A 14198-nucleotide genomic window follows, 5' to 3' on the forward strand; every position below is an offset into this window, starting at 1 on the left:
GGCAACTATGGGGCAAAACAGACAGGGTTGGCTTAGGTTGTTTACCACATGTAAACTACAGTCTGTCTTCAATGTTTATTGAAAACATAAATAAAGTTGCACAATGAGCATTTGTTTCCTCTCAAATACATTGTTACAGTTGGTAGTTAGCTAGCTAGTGAATTTGAGCCATATCAGCATAGATGTGCCATCAGTCAAAACACTTAAAAACCAGACATGGTATCAGGATAAAACTAATTGAAACAAGCTACTTCAGATTTCCCACATGGCATTTTCTTGTCATTGCTGCTAGCTATCTGGCCATCCAGTATCACAAAAAGACAGGGCCTTGTGCCCCAGTGAAGCGTGCACATAGTTTTTGTGACGTTCTCAACTAAACCGTCTATAGAGATTTTTGTTGTTGTTGATTTTTCAGTTTCAAGGCCTCCTTCAAGACAAGGCTCCTTGAAGAACACACTAAATGTCAACTATAGAAAAATCGCTATTCTAGGACTATTGTGTAGAGCAATGTCTAGTCCATCAACATCAGCCAATGACTATGCAGTGTGTATGCATGTGTGCATGAGGTTTAAAAGAGAGCAAAAGTGAAGGATAGAAGAAGAGAGACAGAGGATGCAAGACAAAGAGGTAGACATCTAAATGAGCTGTGATCTGTTTTAAAACGATTTGGGCACAGTGACAGTGTCATCTTAGATGAAAAAGCAGTGTGAATACAGGAACAAACACACGCACCAACACAATGTGGTAGGAATAATCCTGAAATAGGTGCAGATATCAACATCCCCACAGGAGGCCTGAGTTATTTTTACCAGCAGTTGGGGAAGCAGGTCACATGATGGCTCATTAATGCATAATTTGTACACAGCCTGCTTTAAAACGCAGTGCCTGCTGCTGCATAGAGCTCCATTTAGCCAGCCAACCCCTTACACAGACAAACACACAGAGATGAAATATATCAGGTTACAGTAACAGGTTACTATCTAAAGACAACAGGTTACTGTTTATCTATAACAGATTGCTGTTGATCTAGAACCGGTTACTGTCTGGTCTCGAACAGGTTACTGTTGGTCTCGAATAGGTTACTGTTGGTCTAGAACAGGTCTGGTCCCAAATAGGTTACTGTTGGTCTCGAACAGGTTACTGATGGTCTAGAACCGGTTACTGTCTGGTCTCGAATAGGTTACTGTTGGTCTCGAACAGGTTACTGTCTGGTCTCGAACAGGTTACTGTTGGTCTAGAACAGGACAGTTATGCTGTTTAATTGTGTTGGAACATACAGTGCATTCAGAAATTCCTTGCCATTTTCCACATTCTGTTACGTTACAGCCTTATTCTAAAATGTATTACTTTGTTTTAATCCCCCTCATCAACCTACACACATTGCCAATTAATGAAAAAGCAAAAATAGGTTTTTATAAATGTTTGCAAATGTAATGCAAATAGAAAACTGAAATACGAGTGTTCAGACCCTTAACTTTGTGGAAGTATCTTTGGCAGTAATTGCAGCCTTGAGTTTCCTTAGGTATGACGCTACAAGCTTGGCACGCCTGTATTTGGGGAGTTTCTCCCATTCTTCTCTGCAAATCATCTCAAGCTCTGTCTGGTTGGATGGGGCGCGTCGCTGCACAGCTATTTTCCTTCTGGACACTCTACCATAAAGGCCTTGTTGGTGGAGTGCTGCAGAGATGGTTGTCCCTCTGGAAGGTTTTCTCAACTCCAGAGTGGAACTCTTTGGTCTTGGCCATAGTGGAGTTTGGAGTGTGACTGTTTGAGGTTGTGGACAGGTGTCTTTTATACTGACAACAAGTTCAAACAAGTGCCATTAATACAGGTAACGAGTGGAGGACAGAGGAGCCTCTTAAAGAAGAAGTTACAGGTCTGTGAGAGCCAGAAATCTTGCTTGTTTGTAGGTTACCAAATACTTATTTTCCACCATCATTTGCAAATAAATTCATAAAAAATCCTGCAATGTGATTTTCTGGATTTTTTTCCCCATTTTGTCTGTCATAGTTGAAGTGTACCTATGATGAAAATTACAGGCCTCTCTCATCGTTTTAAGTGGGAGAACTTGCACAATTGGTGGCTGACTAAATACTTTTTTGCCCCACTGTATTCTAAGTCCGAACCGTCCAGAGTAGTGATGCTGAACAGGAGGGCAGGTGTGGGCAGCAATCGGTTGAAGAGCATGCATTTAGTTTTACTTGCATTTAAGAGCAGTTGGAGGCCACAGAAGGAGAGTTGTATGGCATTGAAGCTCGTCTGGAGGTTAATTAACACAGTGTCCAAAGATGGGCCAGAAGTATACAGAATGGTGTTGTCTGTGTAGAGGTCCCCGAGCTGACAAAGTACAAATCTGTCGTTCTGCCCCTGAACAGGCAGTTAACCCACTGTTCCTAGGCCGTCATTGAAACTAAGAATTTGTTCTTAACTGACTTGCCTAGTTAAATAAAGGTAAAATAAAAAATACAAATACAAATTGTAATTCATAACATTACATACAAAATGTATGATGGCGATCCACAAATGAATACATACCAAACACAACGTAACATATCATCCTACATAGAGTATTTCACTTTTAAGTGTAATATGAAGTGCTCTGAGACCAGAATGGCATTTCTCTCTGTATTTGAACACTTGGCCTTGTGAGTGTGTGTAAGTGGGTCTGTCTGTGTTCCTTTATGTATGTGCATATTTTTTTATGTGGCAAATTCCCCTTGACGGTGTTCATTTCTCAATGACCATGTTTTTGTTACCTTTCCAGCCCAAAGCCCTGAAACTGCTGGGGATGGAGGTGAGTCTGGGTTACAACATGGTTATTATTTGGTTACAGTTTGGTGTATTCCCCTGGTTTGCATAATGAGTGCCTGGTAACCCTTCATTTTACAGCACGGTATTTACTAGGTAATAACTAGGTAAATAACTAGTAACAAAAAGTAAATACATGTTAACAATTTAGTCCCAAATGTAATTACCTGGAACCAAGTAAGTAAGTAATACATGCTTAATTAGTGTAAAACGGTAAAACGAAGCTGTCTGTTTCCAGGTAGATACAACGTAGTTACTTGTGAAATACCACCACATTGGATGACTCCATCTCATGAAGACAACAGCAAATATGTCTGTGATCTTACCCTGTTGTTTCATGGGACCACCTTCACACTTACAGGGTAGGTACAAAGTAAGGGCTTTAAAATGAAGCCGTTGCTAATACCATGTAAGTACCCCATACTTACAGGTCAACAAATGATTTAGTCAAATGATTGTGTAGAGATAGTGTACTAAGTCATTTTCCTGAAGTTACTAGGTATGTACAGTGCCTTCACAAAGTTTTCACACCCTGTGACTTTTTCCACATTTGTTGTGTTACAGCCTGAATTTAAACTGGAGACCTTGTCAAAGTGGAATTGTGTTTTTCAAAAGGTTTACAAAAAAAATAAAAATAAAAAAATGAAAAGCTGCAATGTCTTGATTCAACCTCTTTTTCTATGGAATGCTTAAATAACTTCAGGAGTGAAAATCTGCTTAATAAGTCACATAATACGTTGCCTGGACTCACTCTGCGTGCAATAATAGTGTTTAACGTCATTTTTTGAATGACTACCTCATCTCTTTACTCCACACATACAATTATCTGTAAAGTCCCTTAGTCGAGCTGTGAATATGAAACACAGATTAAACAACAAAGATCAGGGAGGTTTTCCAATGCCTTGCAAAGAAGGGCACCTAATAGTAGATTGGTAAAAAAAGCAGACATTGAATATCTTCTTATGGGCAGGACGGTAGCATCCCACCTGGCCAACATCCGTTGCAATTGCAGAGCGCGAAATTCAAAAATAGCAAATTCAAATATTTAACATTCTTGAAAATATGTGTTATACATCAAAATAAAGCTTAACTTGCTAATCCAGCCGCTGTGTCAGATTTCAAAAAGGCTTTACGGCGAAAGCAAATTATCTGAGGACAGCTCCCCGCATACAAACACATGAAAATCAGATTTCAACCAGGCAAGTGCGCCACAAAAGTCAGAAATAGCGATATAATTAATGCCTTACCTTTGAAGATTTTCTTCTGTTGGCACTCCAAAATGTCCCAGAAACATCACAAATGGTCCTTTTGTTCGATAATGTCCTTTATGTCCCAAAAATGTCAATTTATTTGACACGTTTGATTCAGAAATACACCGGTTTCAACTCGCCCAACATGCCTACAAAGTATTTAATAAGTTACCCTTAAACTGTGTTCCTAATCCAACCTCAGGTACCTTAAAACATAAACAATCGATCAAATTTAAGACGGAATAAACTGTTTCTAATACCGGATAAAACAACGTGAAGCACGCTCCAGTTCACGTGCACCAAAACAGTAGAGTCCACCTGGAGTGACACTTACAATGAACAGCCCTACTTCTTCATTTCTCAAAAGAAAAACATTGAACAATTTCTAAAGACTGTTGACATCTAGTGGAAGCCATAGGAACTGCAACCAGGTTCCTAATAATAAGGGTGTCCCATGGAAACCAATTGGAAAATCCTATGACCTAAAAAAAAAATCCCCTGGATGGTTTGTCCTTGGGGTTTCGCCTGCCATATCAGTTCTGTTATACTCACAGACAATTTTATTTCACCATGAGGCCAATGGTGTTACATAAACAGTTGCAGAGTCTGATGGCTGTGATAGGAGAAAATTGAGGATGGATCAACAACATTGTAGTTACTCCACTATACTAACATAAATGACAGAGTGAAAAGAAGGAAGCCTGTACAGAATAAAAATTTTCCAAAACATGCATCTTGTTTGCAATAAGAAACTAAAGTAAAAGTTGAAGAAATGTGGCAAAGAAATTAACTTTGCATCCTGAATACAAAGATTTATGTTTGGGGCAAACCCAACACAACACATCACATAACACTCTTCATATGTTCAAGCATGGTGATGGCTGCTTCATGTTATGGGTATGCTTGTCATCAGCAAGGAATAGGGCATTTATTAGGATAAAAATAAATGGAATAGGTCTAAACACAGGTAAAATCCTAAAGGAAACCTTCAGTCTGCTTTCTACCAGACACTTGGAGACAAATTCCCCTTTCAGCAGGACAATAACATAAAACCAAATATACATATAAGGCCAAATATACACTGGAGTTGCTTACCAAGATGACATTGAGTGTTCCCGAGTGGCCTTGTTACAATTTTGACTAACATTGGCTTGAAAATCAATGATCAACAACCAACTTGACAGAGCTTGAAGAATAAAAAAAAATGTTTTTAATTGATTGGACAATCAAGGTGTGCAAAGCTTTTAGGGAATATCCCCAAATGCTCACTGCTGTAATCTCTGCCAAAGATGATTCTAACATCTATTAACTCAGGGGTGTGAATACTTATGTAAAGGAGATATTTCTGTATTTCATTCTCAATAAATTAGCAAAAATGGCTAAAAACATATGGGGAATTGTGGGTAAATGGGTGAGGGGAAAAAAATTAAATCCATTTTGAATTCAGGCTGTAACACAACAAATGTGGAATAAGTCAAGGCGTATGAATACTTTCTGAAGGCACTGTATGTTGTAACAGGGCTGTAAAATAAAGTGGTGTCTGTTTCCAGGTAGATCCCACGAAGATGACAGCAAATCTGTCTGTGATCTTACCCTTTTTTTACATGATACTATCTTCACTCTTACAGTGTAGGTACGGTGTAAGAAGGCCATAAAATGAAGCTGTTCATATTACCATGTACATACCAAATACTTTCAAGTTAACTACAGTGCAATTTAAAAATGCAAACATTTCGCGGTGAAGACAAGCACACATCTCAGAGTGAAGCTTATTTATTGAGAATCAACCAGAGGTAAGTAGAAGCACATTGTATTAGAACAGAGGTTTGGAAAGTGTGAGGTGCGCCTCCCCAGGGGGGTGCCAGAGAGTTTCAGGGGAGGCGTGAAAGGAAAGCCAAGTCTAACCGTCTTCGGGTCTCTAATAATGAACAAATATTAGGCCTGTTTCTTGCTACAATATTTCAATGGCTACATTTAGAAAGAAGGGTATCCCAGCTTTCTAGTGATACCACGTTTATTTCTCAACTCCTAAAATTGCAGATTTTGTTGATATTCTCTAAAGGGAGGCTCACTAGAATGACTAGGCCTACATTCCAATCATGAGCTAACATAGAAGATTGCTAGCCAAAGCAGATGAGAAGGAAGATAACAGTCTATTTAACATAACAGAAGAAATGCTGCAAATTTACTAAACGAGTATACACAAACTATGCATAAATAAAACATTTCCACAAGCATATTATCTCCTAACAAGACAGTATCTAAACACTCAAAAGAGCTAGATACAATCTGTACAAAAACAAGCTAAGTTAGAAAATTAAGCTAGCTAGCATACTAACACACGATGCAATAACAATAGCGATTCGTTAGCTTAAATTAACTAGCGTGCCAGCAGAGTGTCGGAGCTAGAATAAACATATAAAAACATAATTCCGATATAAATCACTGCATGTACTTAACTCTCCAGTTTTCGAATTTGGTTTTCAAAGTAAGAGTCTGCAGTAAAACGCTATATATTTGATACGAAATCAACATATTGCATATAGTGCACAATGTTGCATTAGTATGCACAATTATACTTACATTGTGAGAAAATATCAACAAAAATGTGTATATGTTTTTAAAATGTTTCTACTGTGATGTTTCTACTGTGACAAATTTTCAAAATTATGTTACCTGGAATTGACTCGTTAGTGTTGCTATGAATACACTAAGCTAGCTACTTTTCAATGTCACCAGAGATGTGGACAAAAAAAGCATATTTTTAGGGCGGAGACATCATTATATCCAAATCTCTTATGATGTACAAACTCACCACAATCCATAGCCATCCTTCTTTTTATAAAAGGTGGCATCATCTGTTGATTATCATACCGGAATTAAAAGATTGCTATTTATGAACGTATTAGCCTTCCATTCAAATTAATGGTGTTTAGCCGGCAGTTTGGTTTCTACATAGATATAAATGCAGTTCACTTTTGTTGTGGTGCTAACTTGTATGGTTATATGATTGTACATTAATACAAATGTGTTTCTACTGACCTCTTGTTGATTTTCATTAATTAAACTTGAAATGTTCCCACTTTTATTTTGCACGGCAGTAAACTTGTAGGTATTTGATATTTACATGGTAATATGAACAGCTTCATTTTACAGCCCTCTTATTCCGTACCAACCATGTAAGTGTGAAGCTAGTATCACGTAACAACAGGGTAATATCACAGACAGATTTGCTGTGGTCCTTGTGGGATCTACCTGGAATCTACCTGGAAACAGACCCCACTTAATTTTATAGCCATTACCACATACATACCTAGTAACTCCATGTGGTACGTTATGGTCTCCCGAGTGGCGCAGCGATCTAAGGCACTGCATCTCAGTGCTAGAGGTGTCAATACCACCCCTGGTTCGATTCCAGGCTGTATCACAACCGGCTGTGATTGGGAGTCTCATAGGGCGGCGCACAATTGGCCCAGCCTAGTCCGGGTTTAGGCTTTGCCCGGGTAGGCTGTTATTCTAAATAATAATTTGTTCTTAACTGACTTGCCTAGTTAAATAAAGGTTAAAAAAAATCTACACAATAATTTGACTAAATCCTAAAGAGTGTTAGTTGACCTGCAAGTATCTGGAATTTACATGTTATTAGCAACGGTTTAATTTTACAGCCCTCTTACCCTTCAAGTGTGAAGGTGGTACCATGAAACAACACTTTTCACTTTTCATAAAATAATTATGTTAATTCAACTCTATTATTGCTCACATAGTGAGTCCATACAACTTATTATGTGTCTTGTTAAGTACATTTTTACTCCTGAACTTATTTAGGCTTGCCATCACAAAGAGGTTGAATAATAATTGACTCAAGATATTTCCGATTTTGTACAAATTGTACAAATTTCCAAAAATATTACTCCACTTTGACAATATGTGTATAGGTCAGTTATTACATTTTAAATTCAGGGTGTAACATAACAAAATGTGGAAAAAGACAAGGGGTGCGAATACTTTCTGAAGGCACTGTACATACCTAGTAACTATAGGAAAATTACTTGGTACATTATGTCTACACAATCATTTGACTAAATCATTAAGAGCATTAATGACCTGCAAGTATCTGGTGTTTGCATGGTATTAGCAATGGCTTCATTTTAAAGCCTTCTTACCTTGTATCTACCCTGTAAGTGAAACAACAGGGTAGATCACAGACATATTTACTGTTGTCTTCATGAGATGGAGTCATCCAACGTGGTGGTATTTCACAAGTAACTACATTGTATCTACCTGGAAACAGACACAAGTTCATTTTACCGCCCTTTTAATACAAACATTTATGGTAACTGAAGGCAAAGTCCTTAGAAACAAAGTGACTTGAAGGTATTCATGTGGTAAGTGCAAGGTAATAAATAAATATAACATTACATACAGTGGGGAGAACAAGTATTTGATACATTGCCGATTTTGCAGGTGTTCCTACTTACAAAGTATGTAGAGGTCTGTAATTTTTATCATAGGTACACTTCAATTGTGAGAGACGGAATCTAAAATCCAGAAAATCACATTTTTAAGTAATAATTTGCATTTTATTGCATGACATAAGTATTTGATCACCTACCAACCAGTAAGAATTCCGGCTCTCACAGACCTGTTAGTTTTTCTTTAAGAATCCCTCCTGTTCTCCACCTGTATTAACTGCACCTGTTTGAACTCGTTACCTGTATAAAAGACACCTGTCCACACACTCAATCAAACAGACTCCAACCTCTCCACAATGGCCAAGACCAGAGAGCCGTGTAAGGACATCAGGGATAAATTTGTAGACCTGCACAAGGCTGGGATGGGCTACAGGACAATAGGCAAGCAGCTTGGTGAGAAGGTAACAACTGTTGGTGCAATTATTAGAAAATGGAAGAAGTTCAAGATGACGGTCAATCACCCTCAGTCTGGGGCTCCATGTAAGATCTCACCTCGTGGGGCATCAATGATCATGAGGAAGGTGAGGGATCAGCCCAGAACTACACGGCAGGACCTGGTCAATGACCTGAAGAGAGCTGGGACCACAGTCTCAAAGAAAACCATTAGTAACACACTACGCCGTCATGGATTAAAATCCTGCAGCGCACGCAAGGTCCCCCTGCTCAAGCCAGCGCATGTCCAGGCCCGTCTGAAGTTTGCCAATGACCATCTGGATGATCCAGAGGAGGAATGGGAGAAGGTCATGTGGTCTGATGAGACAAAAATAGAGCTTTTTAGTCTAAACTCCACTCGCCGTGTTTGGAGGAAGAAGAAGGATGAGTACAACCCAAAGAACACCATCCCAACCGTGAAGCATGGAGGTGGAAACATCATTCTTTGGGGATGCTTTTACCAAATATTAAGTTCTGCTTTTCTGATGTATCAAATACTTCTGTCATGCAATAAAATGCAAATTAATTACTTAAAAATCATACAATGTGATTTTCTGGATTTTTGTTTTAGATTCCGTCTCTCACAGTTGAAGTGTACCTATGATAAAAAAAATACAGACCTCTACTGTAAGTAGGAAGTAGAAAAAGTAAGTAGGAAAACCTGTAAATCAGCAGTGTATCAAATACTTGTTCTCCCCACTGTATATGTTGTTACTATAGTAGGTATGTGTATAATAAGTACCTAGTACTTACTTATAAGGTCCTCAATACTCAACTTTGATACTAAAGGGGACTACTACAGTGCATTCGGAAAGTATTCAGACCTCTTGACTTTTCCATATTTTTTTACATTACAGTGTTATTCTAAAATGGATCAATTGTTGTTTTAATTCCTCATCAATCTACACACAATACCCCATAATGACAAAGCAAAAACAGGTTTTTAATTTTTTTTAGCAAATGTATTACGAATAAAAAACAGACAAATCACATTTATATAAATATTTAGACCCTTTACTCAGCACCTTTGGTACTGATTACAGCCTCGAGTCTTCTTGGGCATGATGCTACAAGCTTGGCACACCTGTATTTGGGGAGTTTCTCCCATTCTTCTCTGCAGATCCTCTCAAGCTCTGTTAGGTTGGATGGGGAGCGTCGCTGCACAGCTATTTTCTGGTCTCCCCAGAGACTCTGGCTCCGGCTGGGCCACTCAAGGACATTCAGAGACTTGTCCCGAAGCCACTCCTGCGTTACGTTGTCTTGGCTGTGCTTAGGGTTGTTGTCCTGTTGGAAGGTGAACCTTTGCCCCAATCTGAGGTTCTGAGCGCTCTGAAGCAGGTTTTCATCAAGTATCTCTCTGTACTTTTCTCCGTTCATCTTTGCCTCGATCCTGACTAGTCTTCCAGTCCCTGCCACTGAAAAACATAACAACAACCATCGTAAGGATGGTGCCAGGTTTCCTCCAGATGTGACGCTTGGCCAAATAGTTTAATCTTGGTTTCACCAGACCAGATTAAAAAAATTATCATGGTCTGAATTTTGGCAAACTCCAAGTGGGCTGTCGTGCCTTTTAATGAGGAGTGGCTTCCGTCTGGCCTCACTACCATAAAGGCCTGATTGGTTTAGTGTTGCAGAGATGGTTGTCCTTATGGAAGGTTCTCCCATCTCCACAGAGGAACTCTGGATCTCTGTCAGAGTGACCATCGGGTTCTTGGTCACCTCCCTGACCAAGGCCCTTCTCCCCTGATTGCTCATTTTTGCCAGGCGGCCAGCTCTAGGAAGAGTCTTGGTGGGTCCAATCTTCTTCCATTTAAGAATGATGGAGGCCATAGTGTTCTTGGGGACTTTCAATGCTGAATAAATGTGTTGGTACCCTTCCCCAGATCTTTGCCTTGACACAATCCTGTCTCTGAGCTCTACGGATGTGTCCTTTGACCTAATGGCTTGATTTTTGCTCTGACATGCACTGTCAACTGTGGGACCTTATATATGCAGGTGTGTACCTTTCCAAATTATCTCCAATCAATTGAATTTAACACAGGTGGACTCCAATCAAGTTGTGGATACAACTCAAGGATGATCAATGGAAACAGGATTCACCTGAGCTCAATTTCGAGTCTCATAGCAAAGGGTCTGAATACTTACAGTTGAAGTCAGAAGTTTACATACACCTTAGCCAAATACATTTAAACTCCGTTTTTCACAATTCCTGACATTTAATCCTAGTAAAAATTCCCTGTCTTAGGTCAATTAGGATCACCACTTTATTTTAAGAATGTGAAATGTCAGAATAATAGTAGAGATAATTATTTATTTCAGCTTTTATTTATTTCATCACATTCCCAGTGGGTCAGAAGTTTACATACACTCAATTAGTATTTGGTAGCATTGCCTTTAAATTGTTTAACTTGGGTCAAACGTTTCGGGTAGCCTTCCACAAGCTTCCCAAAATAAGTTGGGTGAATTTTGGCCCATTCCTCCTGACAGAGCTGGTGTAACTGAGTTTAGATATCAGTTGAATGAGATATAGAAGTAATATGGAAATACCTGAATAAATATTGGAATAAATGTCAGAATATCCTAAGCAAGCAGACAGACATTAAACACCAAGGCCTTTTCACAGTTCTCAACTCTCAGTACTTTCATGCCATGGTACTTCATCCATCTCTCCAAGGCCTTAGCCAGTGTGAATTATATTACATGATCACACTCTCTCTAAATGTATGTTTGTCTCCCTCGATGGGCAAAGGCTGAGCATCACATCCAAAAACCCATGAATCCATGTCTCTGCTCTCGTCTTGTGTGGCCTGAGGCAGGATGACATGCCGATCCGGAGGAGTCGCCAGAAGACTACACGTAAGCGGGAGGAGGAGGTGGACATTGACCTGGACGACCCTGAGATCAACCATTTCCCCTTCCCCTTCCACGAGCTGATGGTGTGGGCCGTGCTGATGAAGAGACAGAAGATGGCACTGTTCTTCTGGCAGCATGGGGAGGAGGCCATGGCCAAAGCCCTGGTGGCCTGTAAGCTGTGCAAGGCCATGGCCCACGAGGCCTCCGAGAACGACATGGTGGACGACATCTCACAGGAGCTGAACCACAACTCCAGGTACTATAGACCACAAGACACATACACATAGAGCTGAAAAGAAACACACACATGTAATCAGCCAAGCAATCACACATAATCGTTTGTAGAGTTTTCCACACATAGACACATCTGCATACCCACAACTGAACATACCCACATGCACAAGCACACACACACACACTCTCTCACACTCTCTCTCACACACACACACACACACACACACACACACACACACACACACACACACACACACACACATATCCACACAGATGTCATAGAAATTCTTACAAAGGGACACTCAAAGTCATTCATAAATTAATCATTGTTTATTTGTCAGGACGCTGTAGAGGTTCCAACCAACTCAATGCACCATAGTGCACATGTCAATCAGGAGCTCTGCCTGGGCAGTCCCAGCAGATGTTTTTACACAAACAAGTTATATTTGCATGATGTAGCATAATTACCTAATCATTACCATTTTGTTTCATTCATATGACCGACCAATACTGGTTCATAACATGTGACAGACCAATACCTCACAAGCTTCTTATCTCTAAGCTGAGACATTGAAACTGATGAATCCTTCATTCGTTCTCAAAAGAAAGTCTGGGCGTACTGCCAAATTGCAGCTGCTGATAGTCAGGAACCAATATACTCAGTTAGTTAGGAAATCTAAGGCTAGCTTTTTCAAACAGAAATTTGCTTCCTATAGCACTAATTCCAAAAAGTTTTGGGACTGTAACGACTTTCTTCCGTCGAAGGAGAGGAGGACCAAAATGCAGCGTGGTTAGAGTTCATGTTTTTTAATAAGAAAAATAAACATGAACACAAATACAAAATAACAAATCAGAAACAGTCCTATCTGATGCAGAGAACACAAAGACAGGAAACAATCACCCACCAACAAGCTACCTAAATATGGTTCCCAATCAGAGACAATGACTAACACCAGCCCCTGATTGAGAACCATATCAGGCCAAACATAGAAATAGACAAACTAGACACACGACATAGAATGCCCACCCAGCTCACGTCCTGACCAACACAAGGAAAACACACAAGAACTATGGTCAGAACGTGACAGGGACACTGTAAAGTCCATGTAGAATAGGAGCACCTCCTCCCAGCTGCCCACTGCACTGAGGATAGGAAACACTGTCACCACCAATAAATCTACGATAATCGATCATTTCAATAAGCATTTTTCCATGGCTGACCATGCTTTTCACCTGGCAACCCCTCCCTAAATCTGGATCCCTACAAATCAGTTGGGCTAGACAATCTGAACCCTCTCTTTCTAAAATGATCTGCCGATTACTAGCCTAGTCAACCTCTCTTTCGTATCGTCTGAGATCCCCAAAGATTGGAAAGCTGATGCGGTCATCCCCCTCTTCAAAGGGGGAGACACCTTAGGCCCAAACTGTTATAGACCTATGTCCATCCTGCCCTGCCTTTCTAAAATCTTCGAAAGCCAAGTAAATAAACAGATCACCGACCATTTCTAATCACATAGTAACCTTCTCCACTATGCAATCTGGTTTCCAGCTGGTCATGGGTACACCTCAGCCACGCTCAAGGTCCTAAACTATATCATAACCGCCATCGATAAAAGACAGTACTGTGCAGCCTTCTTTATTGACCTGGCCAAAGCTTTCAACTCTTTCAATCACCACATTATTATCGGCAGACTCAATAGCCTTGGCTTCTCAAATGAGTGCATCGCCTGGTTCACCAACTACTTCTCAGATAGAGTTCAGTGTGTCAAATCAGAGGGCCTGTTGTCCGGACCTCTAGCAGTCTCTATGGGGGTGCCACAGGGTTTAATTCTCGGGCCAAATCTTTTCTCTGTATATATCAATTATGTCTCTCTTGCTGCAGGTGATTCTCTGATCCACCTCGAGGCAGATGACACCATTCTGTATACATCTGGCCCTTCTTTGGACACTGTGCTAACAAACCTCCAAACAAGCTTCAACTCCTTCCATGGCCTCTAACTGCTCTTAAATGCTAGTAAAACTAGGTGCATGCTCTTCAACCGATTGCTGCCCACACCCTCCCGCCTGATTAGCATCACAACCCTGGATGGTTCTGACCTAGAATATGTGGACAACTACAAATACCTAGGTGTCCGGTTAGACTGTAAAT

The 14198-nt window shown here is 40.0% G+C and overlaps 1 protein-coding gene across 3 annotated transcripts in view; it reads left to right on the forward strand.

Annotated features, from left to right (window-relative positions):
- Positions 1-14198, forward strand: part of LOC110535806 (transient receptor potential cation channel subfamily M member 3) — a 208449-nt gene that overhangs the window by 156274 nt on the left and 37977 nt on the right. For all 3 annotated transcript variants that reach the window (XM_021621100.3, XM_021621102.3, XM_090189132.1), the window contains exons 14-15: positions 2765-2794; positions 11779-12071. In XM_021621100.3, coding sequence (XP_021476775.3) covers positions 2765-2794; positions 11779-12071 — 323 coding nt within the window. The remainder of the gene's footprint in view (positions 1-2764; positions 2795-11778; positions 12072-14198) is intronic.

The sequence above is a fragment of the Oncorhynchus mykiss genome, chromosome 11 (assembly GCF_057628025.1).
Source record: "Oncorhynchus mykiss isolate SJ-2025 chromosome 11, ASM5762802v1, whole genome shotgun sequence".
NCBI classification, from domain to species: Eukaryota; Metazoa; Chordata; class Actinopteri; order Salmoniformes; family Salmonidae; genus Oncorhynchus; species Oncorhynchus mykiss.